The sequence below is a fragment of the Tachysurus vachellii genome, chromosome 1 (genome assembly GCF_030014155.1).
Source record: "Tachysurus vachellii isolate PV-2020 chromosome 1, HZAU_Pvac_v1, whole genome shotgun sequence".
Taxonomy (NCBI): Eukaryota; Metazoa; Chordata; class Actinopteri; order Siluriformes; family Bagridae; genus Tachysurus; species Tachysurus vachellii.
Genome location: NC_083460.1, coordinates 270,001 through 295,000, shown reverse-complemented (window position 1 = coordinate 295,000; position 25,000 = coordinate 270,001). Strand labels below are relative to the sequence as shown.

General features: G+C 40.4%; 1 protein-coding gene across 1 annotated transcript in view; it reads left to right on the top strand.

Moving 5' to 3' along the window:
* The first annotated feature begins 4,411 nt into the window (after nucleotides 1-4,411).
* Nucleotides 4,412-25,000, top strand: part of col11a1b (collagen, type XI, alpha 1b) — a 61,513-nt gene continuing 40,924 nt past the window's right edge. The window contains exons 1-5 of the mRNA XM_060866892.1: nucleotides 4,412-4,666; nucleotides 14,088-14,252; nucleotides 14,696-14,909; nucleotides 16,571-16,733; nucleotides 24,571-24,699. Of these exons, the coding sequence (XP_060722875.1) occupies nucleotides 4,561-4,666; nucleotides 14,088-14,252; nucleotides 14,696-14,909; nucleotides 16,571-16,733; nucleotides 24,571-24,699 (777 nt within the window). The 5' untranslated portion in view covers nucleotides 4,412-4,560. The remainder of the gene's footprint in view (nucleotides 4,667-14,087; nucleotides 14,253-14,695; nucleotides 14,910-16,570; nucleotides 16,734-24,570; nucleotides 24,700-25,000) is intronic.

Here is a 25,000-nt window from a genome sequence, read left to right as displayed (position 1 = left end):
TGTGGCTGCAGTATTTTCTGTAACTCCACACTTTTACTGCCACATTCCTCCTTTTTACTTCACTCAGATTCTAAGCAACATCAGCGTCTGATGGAGAAACGACTAAAATTATTTTTTTATTAGGAATATACTTTAATGTTTAGTGCACATACGTTTGCTGTGCCGTAGCCAACTACCTAAAAACAAAACGCTACATTAACTTAAACCAACTAGTGAATTATTTAGCACACATTTATTTTTCAGTTCAATTGAATTTATTTGTAAAGCGATTATAACTGTGGACATTGTTTTAATGCAGCGTCACAGAAATATAGAAAGAGAATAAAATTTGAAAGTTTTCAAATTAAATTAATATTTATCCAAATCTGCGTCAACCAGTAACACACAACTACATTTATACAGTATATTATGTTAAGCACAGTGTCTAGCCGTAGAAGTGAAAAAAAGAAGTTTGATGATGTAATATTATGACGTGTATGACTCCTCCCACAATCCTCACACGTCATCCTCAAACTTTATTAATGTGCTTACCACTAACAGTGCACTATGGGCAATACACACACAATATGTGTGTGTGTGTGTGTGTGTGTGTGTGTGTGTGTGTGTGTGTGTGTGTGTGTGGCATTGTTTATGACTGAGTGTATATTTTCAGTGTATATTGTGTTTAGTGCTCAGACTAAATAACACTAGATGACCTTTAAACCTCTAAGTCACCCCCCAACATACTGTAGATAACCTTTCACCTCGAGTCCAGCAGAAGAGGAGCTGAGTTTGTGTGTGTGTGTGTGTGTGTGTGTGTGTGTGTGTGTGTGTATGTGTGTGTAAACTCTGCTATTCAACTATACTGAAGCTGATTATTTTCTTCTACCACCACATTTTTATTCATTAAAGAATGAGACACAATTTTTATCAGTTTACAATTACATTTAATGTTCAGTAAGTTGTCATTCACGTCATTTATTTTATAGCAGCTATAAACAGTGGTTCTCTTACCAGCTTCTCTTTATTCTCTCTATTCATAAAGAAAAGTTTAAGATAAATTCCCATCAAAAACGTGTCATGTTACTGAGAAACCACAAAGACGTGTAAACTCCTCTGTGCTGTTGACACTGAGACTCCTCCATGATACACAAACACAAAGAACTTTACATTAATATAAACCTGCACTATAATCAGAGCTGCAGTCTTCACTGGACTGAAATATTTGAAAGTCATAGACTCTGACTAAGCCGGAGGAGAAGAAACAAAACCAAAACCACGAAATCACAGAGTGATGGGATCTAAACAAACTCCAAAACCCTGACGTAAAGGTCAAAGTGATCACTGAATGCGGCTCCAAAAAAGCACCACTTTTCTTTCATTCACCACTTTAACATGCAGCACAATCACTTCATCATCATAAAAATACATCCAAAATCCTGACGTATGATTAAATGGAGTAAAAATGGAGAGCAGGTCAGATGAGCTGGAGCTGAAATTAAAAGGCTCTCTGTAGACGAGTTATTTCTTTAAGCGTTCTCTTTATAGAATAATTACACCAGAGCTTTATGGAGCACTTTGGTTATTTAATCACATGCTTTAGAATACACAAAGAATCTACAAATGCACCAAATTGTATGCTTAGAACGTGTGGAAAAAATAGTGGCAGTGCTTTCTGCTTTGCTTGCAGCGCATTTTTCCCACATGAGCCAACACGGGACGGACGGTTCAATTAAAATGAACCGCTTTGGGCCTCGGGCCCAGGAAACACAGCGAGAGCTGCAAGTCTCTGCTTCACTGCTAAAAAAAACCCATGAAGAATTCCTTTCCAGTGGTTTCCCTGAATGGAGGGTTTTTACGTGTGTTAAGTGGGGGGTGAAAAAGCAGAGCGTCTGATGTTTAGCTGAATAAGCAGAGCTTGGAGCTGGAGGTGTATTCCAGACTTTCACTTTCCACACTGTGTCTGACTCGAACTGCACTAATATCCTGATAAATTCACGGCGTGATCTCAGATTTATATTCTATCACTGGATGATATGGAGCTTTATTTAACACTACAGTGTAATGAGGAAAGTGTTTAAAGTGAAGAGGAATCACTCCATAAACTCCATAAAACTCATCTTCATAAAAACCTGAATTCTGGGCTCTGATTGGTTAGAAGGTGTGCAGTGTTTCTGTTGAGCAGCACGTCTCAGACTGGAGCCAGAACATCAACCATAGGTTTATATTAATGTCTTGTTCTAATGCAGTATCGTTTCCATAGTAACAGCTCGTTCACAAGGACGTGTACAGCTCACACCACACATAATCAGATTAAACAAATCAATGAAACTGTGAAGTTTTCTGTAAGGTGACATTAATTTAACATTTGGAAAGACAAAATGAATTAACTGCAACTCTCATAATAACCAGATCATCTCCATGTTGTTCTTTATTACATTAAAAATTGTAATTGTTGCTAAATTGCTCAGAGGAATAAAAGACTTGGGGACGGGCAGCTTTTCAATGTACTTACAGGTGATTTGTAAACGATTCATTCCCATTAAATGACTCTTTCACACAGAACTCTTAGATATGATATAGATAGTCTCAGGGTGATCAGGAACATTGTAAATCTGAATGAAATGAATCAAGATTCGCAGCTTGCAGTGTTCACTTTTAAGCATCATTTAAAATGGTAAATAATAAATAAAAAAACTCAAACTACAGTCAAGTGAGTCTGAATCAGGGCTAATTTCTGATTTTGGGTTTTAGAGTGTTACAGCCACCCCCCACCCCCACCTGCCCCACACACACCCAACACACACACAACCCTCCCATGTGGTGTTTCTGATGGTTTGCCCGTTGTGGAGAGATAATGACAGTGATTAAGACTCAGCTTTGTTTTATAAAGCCATAATCAGGGATTGGCTCAGCTCTGTTTGTTTGCCTTAAATTTAGGGATTTAAAGTAAATACACACTCACACACTATGGCAAGAGTTAGAAATCAGAATCTGTGTCCAAAAAATTCTCCTGACTCAGAAATATCACTGCAAACATAAAACTGGTTTCTGTTTTAACTATTTTGTAATCCAGCAAATTAAAGCAGCTTTAAGCGACACCAGCCACAAAAATAGTAACATATAGCAGCTTTAAAGCCAACAGCTGCTAGTTATTAACTTAGTAATGTAAGCTAACAGCATAACACTGTGATGTCAGCAAGAGTCAACAAAATTTTATATGTTTGTCTTCTCTCCTGTATATCAGTTTATCTGTCTGTATATCTGTCTGTCTGTCTGCTTGTCCACATGCTCATGTGTCGCTCTGTTTGTCCGTTGGTCTCTGATTCCAGACTGTTTAAATGTTAAAAACAAATCACAGAAGAATAGCGACTGGTGTGTGTGTGTGTGTGTGTGTGTGTGTGTGCGCCTGTGTGTGTGTGTTTGTGTCTGTGTGTGTGTTTGTGTCTGTGTTTGCAGGTTTGTGTTTGTGTCTGTCTGTGTGTATTTTTGTGTGTGTGTGTCGGTCTCTGTGCGTGTGTGTGTGTGTGTGTGTGTGTGTGTCGGTCTGTGTGTGTGTGTGTGTGTGTGTGTGTGTGTGTGTGTGTGTGTGTGTGTCGGTCTGTGTGTGTGTGTGTGTGTGTGTGTGTCGGTCTGTGTGTGTGTGTGTGTGTGTGTGTGTGTGTGTCGGTCTGTGTGTGTGTGTGTGTGTGTGTGTGTGTGTGTGTGTGTCGGTCTGTGTGTGTGTGTGTGTGGAATGTGAGATTGGCGGTGAGCACTGAGCTCAGTTACACAGGAGGCCAGTGGGTGTGTCAGTGAGTCACGATTTAAATATGTAGAAAGTGAAGCCCCGCCTTTAAATAAACCAACCAGAGATGACGTGTGTAAATGCAGATGATGAATCATTTTAATACATCAGCAACATCATCATGCAGAAATATCAAACAAATCATCCAGAATTTCATGTAATTATTTATTAATCATGTTTCACTGTCTATACACACACACACACACACACACACACATATATATATATGTGTGTGTGTGTGTGAATTAAAATACAATAAAATAACAATAAAATCCTACAATAGTAAAATAAAAATCTTCACATATTTAAATTTATTTAACGCGTCAATTAACCTGTTAATTTTATGTAAAATAAATTTACATATGTGAAAATTTTTATTTGAACTTCTCACCTCTGATCTGCAGTATTGTGTGTGTGTGTGTGTGTGTGTGTGTGTGTGTGTGTGTGTGTTCAATTTTCAGGCTCAGGTTTTGCCCTCCTCCTTATTGGGATATTTTCTTGCACATACTTACAGACAAATTCACGTGCACGGTCTCACTCACACACACACATACACGCGCGCGCGTGCGCGGTCTCACACACACGCACACACACACAGGCGCACGCGTGCGCGGTCTCACACACACGCACGCACGCACACACACACACACGCACCTTCAGGGCTGAGGAGTTACTGTGGCCGGAGTCTCTGCTCCACATCCACTCTCTGTTTTACTGAAACTTCTTATTATGGCAGAGAACAAATAAAAGTAGAGAATTTAGTGGATTGAGGAGATTTGTCTTGAATAATCGGGATGATGGATGCGCAGAGGTGGAGGACAAGAAAGTGGCTTTGGCATCGCGGTGTATCGACTCTCATCACCGTATCGGTGCTCCTGCAGACTGCGTGTGTGACAGCAGGTAAAAAACAATACATTCTATTCATTATACATTACAATACAACTATTAGATGATGAGGAGTAGATGAGGTGTGTGTGTGTGTGTGTGTGTGTGTGTGTGTGTGTGTGTGTGTGTGGAGACCTCCGTCCTCTCTGCAGTACTGTGATATTTCTGACTGCACGTCTTTTATAGATTGAGACAAACATCCCTTTTATTTACTTTTAAAATCTTTTATGGTTTAGATTAAGTTTATTTGATTTATATTTTCACAGTAATTCTGAAAGTGTGTAAAAGTTTCTTTGTAACACAAACCTACACTGCAGAGACTCACAAACCCACAGACTCACAAACCCACAGACTCACAAACCCACAGACTCACAAACCCACAGACTCACAGACCCACAGACTCACAAACCCACAGACCCACAGACTCACAGACTCACAAACCCACAGACTCACAAACCCACAGACTCACAGACTCACAGACCCACAGACTCGCTCCTCTACTGAGTCACTCATACCTGTTTATAAGGTGCTCTACTTTGGATTGTGCGTGTGAGTCTGTGTGTGTGTGGGGGTCTGTGTGTGTTTGCGCGCACACGTGTGCGTGTGTGGGTTTGTCTGTGTTTGTGTGTGTGTGTTTGCGCACGCGTGTGTGGGTCTGTCTGTGTTTGTGTGTGTGTTTGCGCACGCGTGTGTGTGTGTGGGTCTGTGGGTGATGGATCCTAAAGTTACATCAATGCTCTTTAACATCCAGTCCTGTGATGTATTCTAACTTCAGGGGAGTTGTGTTTGTGTTTCTCCTGTAAATCATCATTCAGTGTCTGATCTCTGAATGTCTGATTATTTCAGTGTCTGTTCTCTGAGTGTCTGATTATTTCAATGTCTGATCTCTTAGTGTGTCTGATTATTTCAGTGTCTGATCTCTTAGTGTGTCTGATTATTTCAGTGTCTGATCTCTTAGTGTGTCTGATTATTTCAGTGTCTGATCTCTCAGAGTGTCTGATTATTTCAGTGTCTGATCTCTCAGAGTGTCTGATGCGTTTACACTTCATGGCTCTGGCTGTTCTCGCTGCCTGACTTTGTTATAAACTATAGTGTAGAAATGTATATTTTTGTTCCCGTCTGCTTTAAATGTTAGATTTGACTCTGAGGTTTTTTTTATCTGCTCTGTATTTACTTGTGGGGTAAAAGCAGTGGATGTAAAGAGGGCTGTTGTAAAACTGGGCTGGAACCTTCATGGGCTTTATGAGGAAAAATGTGGTTTGTGTCGCGCATGTGGTGCTGGTGTGGGGTTACAGGTCACAGGAAGACACTTAACAAAATAAAGGTGTAAAAAGTAAATAAAGAATCTTTTCCAAACAAACACACAAACCTTCAGTCTGAAAAATGCCCATTGTGTCTAGAGCTCCTTCTTCCTGCACAGTTATTTCTTTATTATTTAGAGATATTATGTAATGTGTATTTTGTGATGATCTCTCAGATGTTTCTTCAGCTGCTCACTAAAGAACATTAGAACTGATTTATTCATTTATTGTTTTAATCAGATTTCAGATGAAGGTAAAGTTACAGAAAGTGTTGATCGTGTTACTGTGAATAATTATTATTTTATTAACTCTATTAACACAGAGACTCTGTTCTATCTGACCCGATATTCTTCATATGAATGTTGTTGTTATCCCTTTTTAAGAGCATGTAGAGAGCAGATCAGTGCTCAGGTCTGAACACAGAGCTGTTTAAAGCCTGGTTGAACTTTTCCGGTTCTTTTGAAACCTTGTTGGTTTTATTGGTGATTTTCTCTAACAGCAGGTTTACGAATAGCATCAGGAACGGATTAGTTTTATTTCCTGACTTCCACTGTGTGTGCACGTGTGTGTGCGTGTGTGTGCGCGCGTGTGTGTGCGTGTGTGTGTGTGTGTGCGCACCATTTCTCCACACTAGCCTGGTTCCCACTGAAGGCCCATGAAGGGTGGGGGTGGTCTGCAGTGGGGGGGTTTTGGGGGAAAGATGGAAAAAAATTTTCCTTGTGTCTTTAAGTCAGCACACGGCACTCATATGGTTCTGCACGAGTCAGAGCTCACTGCGGTTCTCCAACCTGCTGAGGAAGTGATGCTTTATCTGATATATTCATTCTTACAGGAAGAACCTCAGACACTTGAAACAAAAAAAAGTGGATCTTATTAAAGCTGATTTCTGTCACTACAGCATTAGCGTCGTATTTATTTAGCTAGTGTTAGCTAGAAACTTTTATAGGTTCCCACAGAGGGACAACAGCAGAACCCTTAAGAGTGCAAATATTATTCTGTTTGGAATTTTACGCACAATCTTAGAAAATGGTTCATTAGGGTCTTTTTACACCTGGTCACTTCATGTGTTGTCTCTGATCCGATATCTATCTGATTTGTTAAAACTGTTCCATTTACATTAGACCACATAAAAGCGTCTCGGCGAATCGTATAACGATCCGATCTTTCTATTCCCGCCCAAAATGCTAATATATTTGACCTCATTTCCGGGGTAATTGTAACGGAACACACTTTGGTGTGTGTGGTTTTCAGAACGCAATCAAAAAGAAGACGATTAAACTGGTTACCACGGTTATGCTACAAAAAACAGCATTTACTGTTTGCTCCGTTTTCGCTGGCAGCAGCAGCGCATTTTAAGACCCGACGAGACGCCTGTGTGAAAGATCACCTGAGTGACGTAGTTCTGTTTGGGAGGAGTTTAGCGCTGACGTATGTGGCTTGAACAACCACATTCATTTACACCTGTCCAGTTTCATCTGAAACGCGTCCCAGACCACCTCCTGAAGGGGTTTGTACCGTCGTATTTATATCCGTCTCCAAAACGTTTCAGAGGGCATTTAGACCTGGTCTTTTTACCGTCGGATAGCTATCGGATCACAGAAAACACATGAAGTGACCAGGTGTAAAAAGCCCCTTAGATATCTGAAGTTTCTTGGCTTTTAGACAGCTACCCTCCCAGTTATAGGGTTCTTCATAGAACCTTTATTGGTTCCACAATAAGAACCACCATAGAATATTTAAGGATTTGAAGAGTGAAAGCTTCAGAAAACTCTTACTGAGAACTAGCATTAGCCTGATATTAGCGCAGTAGCTGTCTGGGATGAATTAATCCTATCTGACCTCAAACTATTAAAGTTAACCAGAGGTTCTCAAGTCTCCTGCTCCATATGTGGGGAACCTTGAGGAGGAAAAGGTGGTGTGATTACTTCCTCTCCACACATCTGTATTTAACCGAGTCACCCAGAAGCTCTGTGGATCCCACCAACATCACACTCTGTGGAACAGTGTGAGAAACCTGCATCTACACAGACAGTCATTATTGCACGCACACACACACACACACACACACACACTCATCATGATGAAACTAATCTCCTCACAACAATCCTGTCATTTTCAGGTTCTCAGTGCTAGTGTAATCTAGAGTGTATCTAGTGTGTGTGTGTGCGCGCGTGTGTGTGTGTGTGTGTGTGTGTGTGTTAGCAGCGATACACAGGCAAGGAGTTTTATTTAGCTGTAAATCCTTGTGATTCTTGATGCTGTGAGTAAAAATGACAGTGTAGGTCTAAAATATCTGCTCATTTCTCCACACCACCCTCTAGTGTTCCTCTTGCTCACTGCACTCAGCTCTTCATCACGTCTCTTCTTTCAGGAACCATGACTTGCTCCACACATCCTCACTGCTCTGGGTAATTAAGGGTAATTAAGGGTTCTGTGCCTACAAAAACTCATTCTGCTTGGAACCATTGCACACGGAACCTTGAAGGGTTCCATCTTGAGAGGCAACAAGAAGTGTTAATGTTTCTGCATTTAAAACATTTTCATCTTCCTAAGACAGAAACCAACCTCTTGCTAGCTTTAGCTAGGTTATTAGAATTAGCTAGTTGTTCAGTTAGTGTTAGCTGTAGGGGTTTAAATAACTTAAGAGTGTTTTTATTCTTTTTCTTTTGTCCACATGTGTTGAACAAATACGAGTTCTAAGATACCAAGAGAGCGTTCTACATTGGAACCTTCTCCAAAGGGAAAATCACTCTTCAGGCTCTGTACAGAATAAGAAGCTTTATGGTTCCTCCATCCTACAGGTTCTATAACTAAGACTCCTGCTAGCATTAGCTTGTTCTTTAGGATGTTAACTAGCTGGTTAATTGGTAACAAGAATCTCTATAAATAATCAGTCAGAGAACTAGAGAAGAGCTGCCCATTTTTCTAAAACCTCATTACAGCAGTACAGTATGGATGTGGAACTCAGTGGCTCTTCGGGGTTCTTCAGAAGTTTTTGGATAGTGACGTGTTCTCAGTCTTCCAGGAAAGGGTTCTGCTTGGGAACCCGAGAGGTCTGAGAGCTTTTGTTCCACACACTCAGCCAGTAATACACACACTCCAAGAAAAGGCTTTAGTGGATCGTTCTCTTTGGTAAAGCACTTTTTTATGGGATCTACTCAGAACTTTCCAGAGATGTAAGATCTAAGAGAACCTGTACATGTTCACGCAGTAGATCCCACAGTGTTCTCCTTAGACAGATGACTGGTTCACACCGTGTGCACATTTCCTGAATAAATGAAGATGTTCATCAGATGTGAGATGATGGTTCTTGGCATTTCAGTGGTTTGTGATGGACAGACTGAAAGTTCTAAAGGTTTTTAAACTGCAGCTGTTGAGCACAAACACACAGAGGAGAACATCAAAGAAACAAAGAAACAGGAAGTGAATTTTCTCTGCTGTGATAAGACTTCAGTCTCGAGTCATTAGTCAGTAAGTATATGGCTTTCTCATGATCCCACTCTCTTTTTCTCCCTCCCTCTTTGCCCCTACTCACTCTCTCTCTCTCTCTCTCTCTCTGTCTCTCTCTCTCTCTCTCTCTCTCTCTCTCTCTTTCTCCCCCTCCCCCCTCTGTTTATATACCCCCTCCCCCTCCCCTCTGTTTCTGTACCACCACCACCACCACCCCCACCCCAAGTCTTTAATAAAGACGAGTGATAACATGCAGTATAAAGTAAAAACTTGGTGTAGATTTTATTCTTTCATTCTCTTCTGAGCCTCTGGTTTTGTGCTGATTTGGGATTTTGCCGTGTTTAAGAGCTTCTGTGCGTGCGGTCAGACCGAGACGCCAAATCTGCACATCTGGAATATATGAGGCTTTTAGGTATGCAGACGCACTGGAAGGCATTTCTGAGGCACACAAAGAAACCTTCAGTTCATGCTGGAGAATAAAGAGGGAGAAACACACACACACACACACACACACACACACACACACAGATTACTGGGTAAAAGTTACACTCTATTAGCTGCAGTGATTTCAGTGTGTGGATCAGTGGATGGTCAGGAGATTACAGAGGCTCGCTTTTCAATTGCAGATGATTTATTAAAACGACTCGGACCTGCTCACCTTCAACAATCACATGCTCACGTTCTTCACCTCCTGTCTGATATTCACAATCTGATCTTCTTATAGGAATGAGATTTTTTTATAGTTATTTTTTATCTCTGAGAAAAAGCGTGATGTGTGGAGCTGGTGTGAGTCTGAGTCTCTGTGCCGAAGCTTAAATGTCTTCAGCATGCTCCGTGAACCAAACCCACACTACACCTGGCCTTTTATCTGCAACAGTAAATGGGAGAACATCAGTGTTTCTGTGATGGTAAAGTCAGCAGACTGGGTCATGATGCTCACGTTTAAGACGCTTCCTCTCTGAGCCGAGAGATCGGACCACTGTCTGAATTCTTTAGCTGGACTTTTTAAGTCCTACAGACACAAAGTCTCACTGTCACACATTCTCCAGTCAAAATGTTTATATTCAAAGGCAGTTCATGTGAATAAAGTTTTAATTTGAGCCTGAAAATAAAAGAATACTTTATTATGAAGATTGAATTGTACATTTAATGAACACGTCTTCAGGAGAGTGAGTGTGCAGAGTTTATATATCACTGAGGAGTGTGAAGAGCAGAGCACTTGTGGTTATATAACTGTTATAACATCTCTATACAAGAGCATTACTATAAAGCTGCACTCCTGTCAGAGGGACTTCATCAACACCTGACCACCAATCAGATCAGCTGCAGAAGGTGTAGAGCTGCTCAGATCAGACTCCTGAGGTTAGATCTTCCTCACGGGCTGGAATCCAAGCTGCTTCTGTTTCCAAAGCCCTCTGCGTTGGAATCATGTGGGATTTCATGGAAAATAACTTCTTTTGCCATGTTAAAATAAAACCCTGTTGAAGTTGAAGTCTGAGCTGATGTTCATTTATCCAAAAAATCAAGATGACTGATGTCCAGTGTGTGTATGCGGTTTACTGTCCTCCAGAGAGGGAGCGTTCAGTTTCCTGTCTGTTTGCTGACCAGGAGACACGTGATAATGTGAACTTCACTTAGTAATTAGACGCTAAGGACTGCACAATATACAGAGATGTACATTTTACAAACCTGGATAAAAAACAGAATTTTACATTCCTCTAGTTTGGAGCAAGAGACAGGGGAGAAAGAGGGACAGAGGGAGAGAGACAGAGAGAGAGAAGGAGAGCGAGGGACAGAGGGAGAGAGAGACAGAGAGAGAGACAGGGGGAGAGGGGGAGAGATGCGTGTGTGTGCGTGTCTGTGTGTTTTGGATGTGTGTGTTTGTGTTTGTATGTGTGTTTGTGTGCGCTTGTGTGTGTTTGTGTATATATGTGTATAAATGTGTGCATATATGTGTGTGTATATATGTGTGCGCGCGTGCGTGTGTGTGTGTGTGTGTGTACGTATGAGTGTGTGCGCGTGCGTGTGAGTGTGTGCGTGCGTGTGTATGAGTGTGCGTTTGTGTGTGTGCGTATGAGTGTGCGTGTGTGTGTGTGCGTGTGTGTGTGTGTGCATGTGTGTGTGTGCGTATGAGTGTGCGTGCGTGTGTGTGTGTGTATGAGTGTGTGTGTGTGCGTGTGTTTGTGTGTGTGCGTGTGTGTGTGTGCGTGCGTGTTGTGTGTGCATATGAGTGTGCGCGTGCGTGTGTGTGCATGTGTGTGTGCGCGTGCGTGTGTGTGTGTGCATATGAGTGTGCACGTGCGTGTGTGTGTGTGTGCATGTGTGTGTGCGCGTGCGTGTATGTGTGTGCAGAAGGAGCCGGGTGACTCTCTGTGTGTTTTTCTGCACCTCACTGCACACATTCATGTTAATCACACAGTAAATCTGTGCAGCTCAACACTGTGACACTTTGATGGACCACAAATTATCAGCTAGTGCCAGATGAAAACCACAACAGAGCTTTAATCAACAACATGCAGAACATCTCGTAAAAGGTGGTACCTGTGGAGTGGTAACTGTGTGGAGCCGCTCACTTACCCCACTGTAGACCCACACACCAAGACCTGTGTTCAGAGTTTACAACAACATACACATGAATATCAGGTTTATAAAAAACACAAACCTCTCATTATCATCTCAGTGATGATCACTATGTTCCTGATGGAGATGGAGAAGCAGCGTTCCTTGAGGCATGAGGGTTAACCATAACCTTAACCCTAGGCATAAGGGTTAACCCTAACCCTAACCATAAGTGTTAACCCTAACCCTGGGCATGAGGGTTAACCCTAACCCTAACCATAAGTGTTAACCCTAACCCTGGGCATGAGGGTTAACCCTAACCCTAACCATGAGTGTTAACCCTAACCATGAGTGTTAACCCTAACCATAAGTGTTAATCCTAACCATAAGTGTTAACCCTAACCCTAACCATGAGGATTAACCCTAACACTAACCATGAGTGTTAACCCTAACCCTAACCATGAGGATTAACCCTAACACTAACCATGAGTGTTAACCCTAACCCTAACCATGAGGATTAACCCTAACACTAACCATGAGTTTTAACCCTAACCCTGGGCATGAGGGTTAACCCTAACCCTAACCATGAGGATTAACCCTAACCCTAACCCTAACCCTGGGAGAATGAGAAGTTCACACTGATTTGCTCACCTGATTAAAAATGTTCAGTGACTGAAGTTCTTCTTCACATCATTTCTCTCTAACAGCATGTTCCTGAGCACTTTATTCCTCTCCCACCACAGCAGCTAAAATACAGCAGACTGTAACATGACACTGGAGACTCCTTCATTAACGTGTCAGATACTGGGATAGGGTTAGATATATAGGATTTTAAATTTAAAGTTCAGATTTTTTAACTTATTTGTATATATTCATTTATTTATTTTTATCTTATTTATTCTTCTTCTTATATATTTCTTTCTTTTTTCTCTCTCTCTTCTGTTTCTATACTTCTGTAAAGCTGCTTTGAGGCAATGGGAATTGTTAAAAGCGCTAAACAAATAGAGTCCAGATCTCAGGTTATCTGTGTGTGTTTCTGGTCTCAGTGAGTGAACTGTGTTAAATGTAAAATTTATTAAATGTGATTTTTGTAAAGCTTTATCGGATTTTATATAATGTGTGTGTGTGTGTGTGTGTGTGTGTGAGTGTGTGTGTAAGCTGTACAGTACAGTGGTAGGAAACACTGGGGGAGCAATCAATCAGCATTAGTGCTACTGAACAGCACATCTGGAACCATCATGCATGAATGTGTGTGTGTGTGTGTGTGTGTGTGTAAGTGAGAGTGTGTGTAGGTCTAATTGTGTGTATAATTGTGTGTGTGTGTGTATGTGTACAAGTGTGTGGGTAAGTGTATGTATAATCAGATCTGTGTGTGTGGGGTTGGGTGTGTGGTTGGTGTGAGTGCATGTATAATTTTGTGTGTGTGTGTGTGTGTGTGTGTGTGATGTGTGTATTTGTGACCTCACCCTGAGATCTGTCTGACTTCTCGAGCCTTGGTTAAGTGCCCTAGTCTATCTTCAGTGCTGTATCAGTGTATCATGTGGAGTGAAGTGTGTTAGATGAGCAGCAGATGAAGAATCTGTGTCTTACTCCTGGACTTGATCATTTCATCACTTTCCACTGCACTTTTCCAACTTGGATATTTTTTAATGTTCCGAGTTCCAAGTCATTACTGACTTTCCCAAAGCGCTGCACAATGTTCCAAAATAAAGAGAACTTGTCCTTCTTCCAGCATCAGTTTAAGCGCCAGTCCTGGGCAGCGTTGGCAGTGCTGACTCAGACGTTTCCCCGTGTGTATGATGGCCAGAAAACGGCTTCAGCTTCGGTTCTTTATTATTTATTTCTTAAATCTTATGTTAAAATGTTCCTCTTCGAAACGTCTGCATTTCTGACAGGTTTTTTGCTGTGGGACTTTTTATATTTATACAACAGTGTAAGTTTAATCGTTCAGTGTAGGTTTATTCTCACAGCTAAACAACATTAACAAACAATTAACACTTGAAATCTGTCAAGTTTCTTGTTCATTACACAAACGGCTCCTAGCATGTGACACATCATGTGTTTGTCAGTGAACTTTTAATAAACGTGTAAATTCTGATCTGAGTTTATTTTTCTCCGGATCACAGCCGAGCCGGTGGACGTGCTGAAGGTTTTGGACTTCCGCAGTTCTCCGGAGGGAATAACGAAGACGCAGGGACTCTGTCCTGTCAGGAGAGGATCCAGACCTGACGTGGCCTACAGAGTGGACAAGAAAGCGCAGATCAGCACTGCAACAAAAAAACTCTTTCCAGGTAATCAGTCAAACACACGAGTGGAAGTGAGACGGCGCTCAGTAAATTAAACGAGGTCAGCTTTTAAAGGAGTCGCTTAAATACTTAAAGCGGCAATATGAAAGGTTTAGTAATAGCAGTTGTGTTGGTGTGTTGTGTTTATTGTTCTCGCTTGTTAAAAAGGTTTATTTATAAGTTTGAGTCTTGATCATGAAATATTGACAGGATGTGAGATTATAAATAAATGCTGGAGTTAATAATAATCTCTCATTTTTAGTCTTTGCTAAAAGTTGTTTTCAGAGATGATCGTCTTTTATCGTGGGTTTTTCTAATAAACTTTAATATAGCTATAAATACAACCATTAAACTGCTAGTCAGACTTCATACACAAGCTGGAAGCAGATTTTTGCATTAAAGCTTTGAGAATTTTGAACAGAATTTACTTTGTTTTTTTTTTTTTTCAGATGGAGTATTTCCTGAAGATTTCTCCATCCTAATGACCATAAAGCCCAAAGCTGGAACTCAGGCCTTCCTCTTGTCAGTGTATAATGATAAAGGACTGCAGCAGCTCGGGGTGGAGATCGGACGCACTCCAATCTTCCTGTATGAAGATCAGCATGGAAAACCTACACCTGAAAATTATCCATTATTCAGAAACATTAATCTCTCTGATGGGAAGTAAGTAAATCTGATGCAAACAAACATTCAGCATTACCTCATTAATTATTTCATCTGTGTCCTTTGTCTCTGTATCCTTTGTCACTATGTGTGTCCAGTATGTCTGTTTGTCCTGTATGTCTGTGTCTCTCTGTGTGTTTCTGTACCCTGTGTGTCTCTGTGTCCTGTTTGTCTTTGTGTGTCTGTGTGTCTCTGTGTGTTCAATGTGTCTCTGTGTCCTGTTTGTCTTTGCATGTCTCTGTGTCCTGTATGTCTGTGTGTCCTGTGTCTCTCTGTGTGTCTTTGTGGGTCTCTGTCTCTCTTTGTGTGTCTCTGTGTCTCTGTATTCTGTTTCTCTCTGTGTGCCCTGTGTCTTTGTGTGTCTCTGTACCCTGTGTGTCTCTGTTCCCTGTGTGTCTCTGTGTGTTTCTGTTTCCTATGTGTCTCTGTGGTTCTCTGCGTGTCTCTGTACCCTGTGTGTCTCTGCCCTGTGTGTCTCTGTGTGTTTCTGTGCCCTCTGTGCCATGTGTGTCTCGGTGTGTCTCTGTACCCTGTGTGTCCTGTGTGTCTCTGTGCCTTTTGTGTCTGTGTGTCTCTGTGTCCTGTGTCTCTGTACCCTCTGTGTCCTGTATGTCTCTGTGCCTTTTGTATCTCTGTGTGTCTCTTGTGTTAAATTGTGTGTTGTATATAATTATGGATGACTTTTAGATTTGTGTTTGATGAAACATAGACAGTTGTGTCAGTGTTTTGGAGCCGGCGGTACAGCGAAGGTTCTTTCTCTTCAGGATGTTTATTGTGGAAGGTGTACGGTTCTGTCCTACTGTTTTGTTGTGCCTCCAGCTCTGCAGCTTGCTGTGAATTTTCGGAATGTCTAAGTGCCGATGTTGGAACACTGTTGTGGATTTTGGAACAGATTATTACACAGAATTTCCAACCCTCAGTCTGGAATAATTTCTCAACCTGTGATTTTGTTGAAATGTCATTTGAAGTTATCAGAAAATGTTCACGTGAGAAAATGAATACTCGCAGCTGGAGTATTGATCACTTCCTCAGTATTGTTTACATCATTACATCCATGCATCAGTTATACTGAAAAAGCAGGATACTTTGTAGGTGTACAGCTACTGACTGGTCCATCTGCTGCACTGCACAATGTATTGGCACCCTTCTACCCTGTCCATCTATTATATCATTTGGGAAGTGTTTGTTTTCCGTACCCCATTAACACTAATGTGTGAGTGAGGATTTAAAGCTGATTTGGAAATCGGACATAACTACAGAGAATATGTGAGAGTTACACATAAAACAGTTTGTATAAAAGAGTCGTATCTCAGTGTCTGAGTTTGATGTAATCAAATTATGTCCAGATGAAATTGATGTTTAGGTTGTAAATACACTCTCACACAGTCATTCGAGGTCAATATTATGTACAGTATGAGTCTAATACGAAGATCATCAAAGGATGATCAAAGAATTTCATGGTTCAGTAACCCAATGCTGAATATGAGGAACTTTCTATACATGGATATGAACATAACTTTTAGATGAAGTCACTTGTGATGCTGATAATGAGATTGTTTAGTCTGCTTTAATCCTCTAGCCTTCCTCAGACTCAGTTTCTGATTCACAGCATGCTCTGTCATAGTCATCTAGTGTTGAGTGTCTTATGGCTGTGTGTTCAGGTGGCATCGTGTGGCAATCAGCGTGGAGAAGAAATCCATCACCATGATCGTTGACTGCAAAAAGAAAATCTCAAAGCCTCTGACCAGAAGTAATAAACCTGTAATCAGCACCGATGGCATCACGGTGTTTGGCACCAGGATCCTGGATGAGGAGGTGTTCGAGGTAAGAACAGGATTGTGGGTGAATCTCAATGTGAGCTCAATGTTCCTCTGAAAGCTGTAGTGTGCAGTTTCCATCATGAGTTTATGGGAACATTCAGGCTTCCAACATGACCTGGAAAACCTGGACACTTAGAGACTAGTCCTTCAGTCATGGAAAAAACACCTGCAAGCTAGATGAGAACCTGAAAACCAGCTCCAGGGGATGTTACATAAGCTACTGCCTTCACTTCAGGATAAAATACACTAAAATATATAGTTTTATTACAGCCATGTTTTGTTCATACACTTACAAAGTCTTCTAAAAAAACTGCAGTGTCACATGATTACGTCCTTTAATCAGCCAGATTAGATCAGAGATGAATATAAATAAATTATGAATTGAATATTCATTTCTATAAAGTTTTTTTTATTATCTTTAGTTTAGCTTATGTCATCCATTACTGTGATTCATTCCTCTCTCAGTCAGTGGTCAGAGTTTGCTTTAGTGAATCGTTCAGTCATCAGTGAGTTTCACTTCTTTCTTATTCAGTGATTCGCTTCATGAATCAGTCAAAATTGAAATTCACTCTTTTGAATCAGTGAATCATTCCATCAGGGGATGTGGGAGCCTAGTGGGTAATGTGTTGGACTGCTGATTAGAAAGTTTGAGTTCAAATCTTCTTCAAAGTGTAACTGAATGCTGATGATTTGATGGTTTAAGAGCTTTAACTTTAAACTCTGATACACACACACACACACACAGTGAAACCTGCTAAAGTGGTGGTTATGAGCTTTCCTTAAATTTTTACTACATTAGCTTCAGTGCTCCAGAACAAGTAAAGAAGCGATCTTCAGTTCTGTCATAAACAAAAGCCAGGAAGTGACTCTGATCTTTCAGATGCTAAGTCACTTCAAAAACAAAACATTTTAGAATAACGTGATGTGTTAGTTTTGAAGTTTTAGTTTTTGTTAGTTCCTTCCAAATCCAAACTTTACATAAACATAAATTAGCGGTTAGCATGTCCTGAAATATTTGCCTGCTTCAAATAAACACTCACAGTCATAAACACTAAAAGCTATGGAAAATGTCTGACAGACTAAACAAACAAAGCGTGTTGTATTAAGCCACATCTTGTATGCTAGTGGGATGATAGCAGAAATGCTATGCTACTCTGCTGTGTTTGATATTATCTGGTGGAATGTGTTTAATAAGAACATTCTGTTAAACACCTCTGTCTCACAAAATGAAGGATAAAGCCATGGCTGTGGCTCAATCAGGTCAGTAGTTCCCTAGCTGGTAAATCAGTGTATGTTGTTGTGACGGACCCTGACTCACTCCACACTGGGACACGACTTCCTCATCAGTCACTGTGTGTCCCAAACACAGTTCCAGAAATATTTCAGTTTTGTGTCGTATAAATCATCAGGTTTCACTCATGGTACTTCAGACAGGATTGTTAGTGAAAGTTTAACTCATTAAAGTCGTTACACTCAAACAGACCAGATAAAGAACATTAATTAAAGTTAACAATCTCTCTAATGTACATAAAGTCAAATCTGAGAACTACATCAACAATAACAAGCTTCTCACACTGAGGTTCATCCAGCTTTTTTTGGAGGTGAGAAGATTCAGAAAATAATGTCATTTCTGTCAGGAACACAGTGAGTGTCGACACTCTGGTTTTTGTGGTGCGTTGTGGGATAATTTATCATACACAAATTAATACATCATGAAAATTGTTATAGACACACACGCATAAACAAACACACACAAACACACACAAACACACAAACACACACACAAACACACACAAACACACGCATAAACACACACACACAAACACACACACAAACACACAAACACACACACACATAAACACAAACACACACACGCAAACACACAAACACACACATAAACACACACACAAACACATACCCACACACATAAACACACACATAAACACATACCCACACACAAACACACGCACGCAAACACACACAAACACACACAAAAACACACATAACCACACACACACACACACAAACACAGACACACACATACACACACTCATTGTCATGTCAACCATACATAGCTAATGCAGTACACAGTGAAATTAAACAGGACCACAGGCTAAAAAATGTGAAGTAAGTTTTTAAAGCTAAAGTTTTTCTATTTAATTCTGTTAGTGATGGTAAATATTCGTTACCTCTAGTTACAGAATATTTTTGTCTTTATTTGTAGTTCAGTTTTATTTTATTATCTTTATATGAACTGTACTCTACTGAAGCTGGGCTCCGATTTTGAGGACAGTTTTATAGTTTTTGAGAAATTTCTGGACTTGAGAGTAAAAAACATTGATTGTTAATCCGCTCCATCTGTTTGTCTTTAATTCATTATTTCAGCTTATAATGAACGAGAGTTAAACGACTCTCCACTACGTAACTTCAGCACAGCTTGAGGACAAAGACGTCTTTCAGGACAAATTGAGTCTCTGTTCCTGTATTGATTCATAACGTAAACGCCTCGACAAAGCCCTGTCGCTCTGTTAGTGTGTGTGTGTGTGTGTGTGTGTGTGTGTGTGTGTACTTGGATTTAGCCAGGATGCATTGCTTCAGTTCTCCTTGTTGCCAGACATTTCAGGTGCCTGTGTATGAGTTATATTTGTGAGATTCTGTGTGTCACCTGATATAAATTACTGACTTGAGTCAGAAGTACGAGTGAGATTTACTTCTCTTACACTGAATGAATCTTAAATAAATCATTTCAACTGAATCAAATGATCTGAGTCACTTAAAAGAAGACTCGGTTATCAAAGTGATGTAGAATGTGAGTGCTAGGAAAAGGGTGTGTTAAATGCTCTACTGAAACTGAACACCTCTCTCTCTCACACACACACATGCAGACACACACAGACACACACACATTTTTGTAATATTCAGTTATATGTTTGAGTGTTGACACAAATTTAGCGTTAAAGATAAACACAGGTGGATGAAACGGTGCTGCTGAGTGACATTTAAATGTCCTCTGAGTTTCTGTGTTTGGGTGAAGGTAAAACAGTAGTGTGTGTGTGTGTGTGTGTGTGTGTGTGTGTTTCTGCAGATTGCATAAACAGGTGTGAGTTTGGAAGTAGGCGAGTGTCTGTAGCTCAGGAGGAAAATATGATCTGTGTGTGTTTCTAGACCAAAGATCCACAGATGTATAAGAGATACTGCGGTTTAAAGAAAACCACACGGGACAGAAACCTTGAAAATGTCTTTGTTCTCTGTGAGAAGTGAAGAAACTTTCTGCACTGAAACGTTCTACAGATGATTAGAGAAGTGACACTGGCATATTTTGGAAAATCCTGATTCACAGGATTGATCATTCTGTAAAGCTCATGTTTGACCAACGTTTGATAATAACAAGCTCCGCCCACAACAGACTGGAGAGGGAAGTAAAACAAGCTCCGCCCACAACAGACTGGAAAGGGAAGTAAAAAAGAGCCGAGATCTTCTGATGGAAAAACCTTCATAAAGTTATTAAACATCTAGTTATATGGTGTGTCCTCTCTCTGTCACACACACACACACACACACAATTTTAGTTATTATAGTGAAAATATCAGTATCAGGTTTTAGCATAAATGTAAAAGTAGGATTCGGGGAGTCTGTTTTTTTTATTTTTTTCTATAAATAACACATTCTTAAAATTCCATCTCTGATCTTCTCGTTCACTCTCCACTTCTCTTTTCCCTCCAGTGTGCACTGCATTCCTCACCTTTATTCCACTTTTCCTTTTTCTCCTTATTTTCCAGAAACTGACCTCCTGTGGAGAGAAAGCTGGAGAACTGAGCATTGCTCTCTCTCTCTCTCTCTCACACACACACACACACACACACGCACACACACACACACACACACACACACTCTCTCTCTCTGAGTGTCTGTGTGTCTGTCTCACCCACTGCTGGGAAACACATTGTGTGGTTTTACTCCTCCCAGTAGAGTGATAAACTGGCTGCTGCCGTTTGGAGAAAAGTCTCGGTCTGTGTTTCATCACTGATCCACACTCTAACGCTTCTCCGTCATTATTACAGAAAAATAATATTCAGCACTCAGCAATTTTACCTGAAAGAAATACGATGATATCTGTCCAGTGATTTCTACTGGAGAATAATTAACTTTGCCTTGTCTTCAGTAATGTTAAGTGTTTAACAGTGTGGTGTTTCTTGTCAGTCAGATGAAGAATTTTAAAGTTCTGGTCTCTAGTTGATCTGAAGACAGAGACCAGACATTTCTATATTTTTGTATTGTTGTTTTACAGATGTAGAAAAACAACAGATATCAGAGTAACGTGTTAATAATCTGATTATATGGGAGCTCTGAATTACTGAGTGAAGGTTCATCTCCAGGCGTCTGTACTTCTCATTAAACAGCCTCTGAGAACAGTGGGAGTGTGTGTGTGATGTGTGTGTGTCTGTGATGTATGTGTGTGTATATGTGTATGTGTGTGTGTGTGAATGTATGAGTGTGTATATGTGTGTATGTGCATGTGTGTGTGATGTATGTGTGTGTGTGAATGTATGAGTGTGTATATGTGTGTATGTGCATGTGTGTAAGTGTGTGTGATGTGTGTGTGTGTGTGTGTGATGTATGTGTGTGTACATGTGTGTGTGTGTGTGAATGTATGAGTGTGTATATGTGCATGTGTGTGTGTGTAAGTGTGATGTGTGTGTATATGTGTGTATGTGCATGTGTGTGTGTAAGTGTGATGTGTGTGTATATGTGTGTATGTGCATGTGTGTGTGTAAGTGTGATGTGTGTGTATATGTGTGTGTAAGTGTGATGTGTGTGTATATGTGTGATGTGTGTGTGTGTGTGTGAATGTATGTGTGCATATGTGTGTGTGTAAGTGTGTGTGATGTGTGTGTATAAGTGTGATGTGTGTGTGTGTGTGAATGTATGTGTGCATATGTATGTGTGTGTATGTGTATTTGTATGTGTGTGTTTGTGTATGTCTGTGTGTGTGTATTTGTATGTGTGTGTGTTTGTGTATGTCTGTATGTGTGTGTGTATGTGTGTGTGTGATGTGTGGGTGTGTGTGTGTGATGTGTGGGTGTGTGTGATGTGTTATCTCAGGAAGTCTTCTAAACTAATCCCGATGTGAAATATGGTGATTATTAAATCTTTTTGTCATGTGATGATGTGATTAGTTCAGTGTTATGGATGTGTTCTGGAATATTTACTGATTTTCTTCTAATCGGACTGTAACCTGTTTACTGTGATGTTTAATGATCAGATTTCACCATGTGATAAATAGTAAACTCTGAGTGTAATCAGATTATGCTGTTGCATGTAAACCTAGTGGGATTAGTCATGTGTAGTGCAGATGTGAGTTTACTCTGTGCACCGTGTGAATTTGAGGAATGTCACTGAGGAATGATGGATTCTGGACCGAAGCTCTGAGTCCTGTGTCTTAGTTAATCTCTGAGGTCTGTGTTTAATCAAACCTGAAACAAAGTGTGCAGGAAATTAAACCTGCCAAGTTCCCTGTCAGAAGTAATCAGGGTTTGTCTTTGTAAAGAGAAACACTGCTATGATTCGGCTTGGGTTTGAAAAAACTCATCTTCAGGGTGTGCAGTAATCACACACAGATTTTACGCTTTATTTTATTTAATTCCAGAAACCAGAATTATTTTTATTTAAGTGACATAAAAAGCACAGAAAAACTGATGAGGATCAGCAACTGTGTGTGTATGTGTGTGTGTGTGTGTGTGTGTGTGTGAGGTTGTGGGCTTTTTGTTTTTTCCCTGATGATGATGATGATGATGATGATGATGATGATATTTTCCTCTAAACAGTGAATTGCTTGATAAATAAAGATAAACTGTTTATTCTGAGATTTTTCGGTCTTCAGTTTATTTTTGTGTTCAGTTTGTGTGGCTCCTTTATTTTCTGCATCTTAAGTTTCACCATCTAAGAAGTGTGTGTGTGTGTGTGTGCTTACTGTGCTTTCTGATGGCTTTTGTTGTTTTTCCAGTGACTGTACTGCCCCAATTTCTGAAATAAAAATTATTTTTAGAGAAAGGGAGCAATAAAATGAGAGCGATAGAGAGCATTCTGCCCCACTATACCCCACTCTGCCCCATGATACCACATGCTGCCCCACTATACCCCACTCTGCCCGACAATACCCCACTCTGCCCCATGATACCACACTCTGCCCCACTATACCCCACTCTGCCCCACGATACCCCACTCTGCCCCACTATACTCCACTCTGCCACATGATACCCCACTGTGCCCCATGCTACCCCATTCTCTCCCACGCTGCCCCACTCTGTGGGTTACATATCTCAGATGTACCCCAAACGTACCCCAGTTCTCTGTTCTTGTGCTGCTGCTTTCTGCCTGTTCAGGTGTTAAGTATTTGGGGTAAATCTGGGGTGGAATTCTGTTAAACTGCAGAGGGATTTTCTCTAACTCACCTGTGGGTGTTGCAGTCCAGCAAAGAACTGAAACTTTAAGTCCTGAAGCTCCACATGTGAGAATTTATTTGAGAACAAAGAGCCACTTTTATGAAGCGTGGATTAAGATCTGGTTATAAAAACGAACAGCAGGAAAAAGTGAAATAAATGAAATGAGCTGAAACAGTCATCTGCAGGAACGTGGACCGGTCTCCTGGGTCTTATCCATCTAACATTCTCCTGGAATACTGATAGGAGGTTCGCAGAAGAAACCCGTGCTCACAATTTAACCAATTTAAGTCGTTTTACACAAAAAAGTTGCATCACAAATTTGGAAAAAAATGTCAAAAAACAACAATAAGAAAAACCTGAATGTCATTTTGCAGGAAGTGAAACATCTCAAGTGACTGGTGGAGTAGATGATTTATTTCTGATGAGTTTGTGACTGTCAGGAGAAATAAACATGCTGAAGCTTCAGACACCTTAACCCAAACCTTAACCTTAACCCTAACCCTTAACCCTAACCCTAACCCAAACCTTAACCCTAACCCTAAATTCATTTTTATAACTTTATAAAGACTGAGTTTATAAAGACTGAGTTTATAAAGACTGAGTCTCAAAGAGCAGGTTTGTCTAATTTATAACCAGGAAGTAAACATTAATTTAACACTAAAAATGAAAATAAATCAGAATCTTCATCATTCACTCATCGTCATCGCTCCAGGATCCAGGACTTTTATAAGCGAGGACTTTTCCGTGTTTCAGGAGGATGTGACCGAGACGTTACAGCGTGAGCAGGAATCAACACACTGATTAACGAATTAGATCAGATTTATTAGAATGCTGAGATCAGACCTCGGTCCTGACGGCGTCTCAAGTAAACTGAGATCAGAAATAAACTTTATCATTATTATTCACTGACACATAAATCGGAAAAAGCTTCTTCTAAAAGATTTTATAAAATGTAGTAAAAGTCTCAGATATGTCTAAGTAAACATCTGGAGCTGATTTTTTTATTAATCTTACTGAACTTTTTTACTTCAGTTGAGAAACAGATTCTGATGAACAGCTTTATTCTGGATCATGTTTTTCATCTGCTACTGTAAAAGATGCTAATGAACATTACTTAGCCGTGTTAGCATTAGCAGTGAGCAGCGCGGTGGAATTTTATGATGAAACTGAGCCTCAGTTCAGCTCTCGGCTCTCACGTAAACTTCACACTTTAAACCTGGCGTTTTTTTACTCAGTTCCTGTCACAGCATTTTGTTTCTGTCCTGTGTTTAAAGTTCTCGCCTTGTAACTACGAGTGATGTCTAATGCTAAAAAAATAATTAAATATAGAAACTATACAGTGGTCGTGATGAAAGTTTTATATTTCTAAATGTTGGAACTTTTTTGTGTCATTTTTAGGGAGATATCCAGCAGCTGCTGTTGGTGAAAGACGCTCGAGCTGCGTATGATTATTGTGAACATTACAGTCCCGAGTGTGGAACACCTCATCAGGAGACACCGCAGGCTCAGGAGCCTGAGGAGGAGGAGGTGAGTCGAAATAAAAAAGTTTACAAAAGCCAGTTGATAAAACAAATCTTGAGAGAAAAGTGTTTTTGTCTTTAATTCCCTCAATTCCAGACCATCGCACTTTTCCTAGCTAACTTGTGTGTGTGAAACCTTTCACTGAAGCTCTGTCTCTGGTCATGTTCAAGCTAAATGTAAGGCTTCATCTACACATCCAGCATCACGAACCTCACCTGATTAGAGCTTGTGCGTTAAGTGAGCAGCGTGCAGCACCCGTTTGGCACCACAGACTTCATCTTCACCTCAGTTCTGTTTAGGTCCTGTG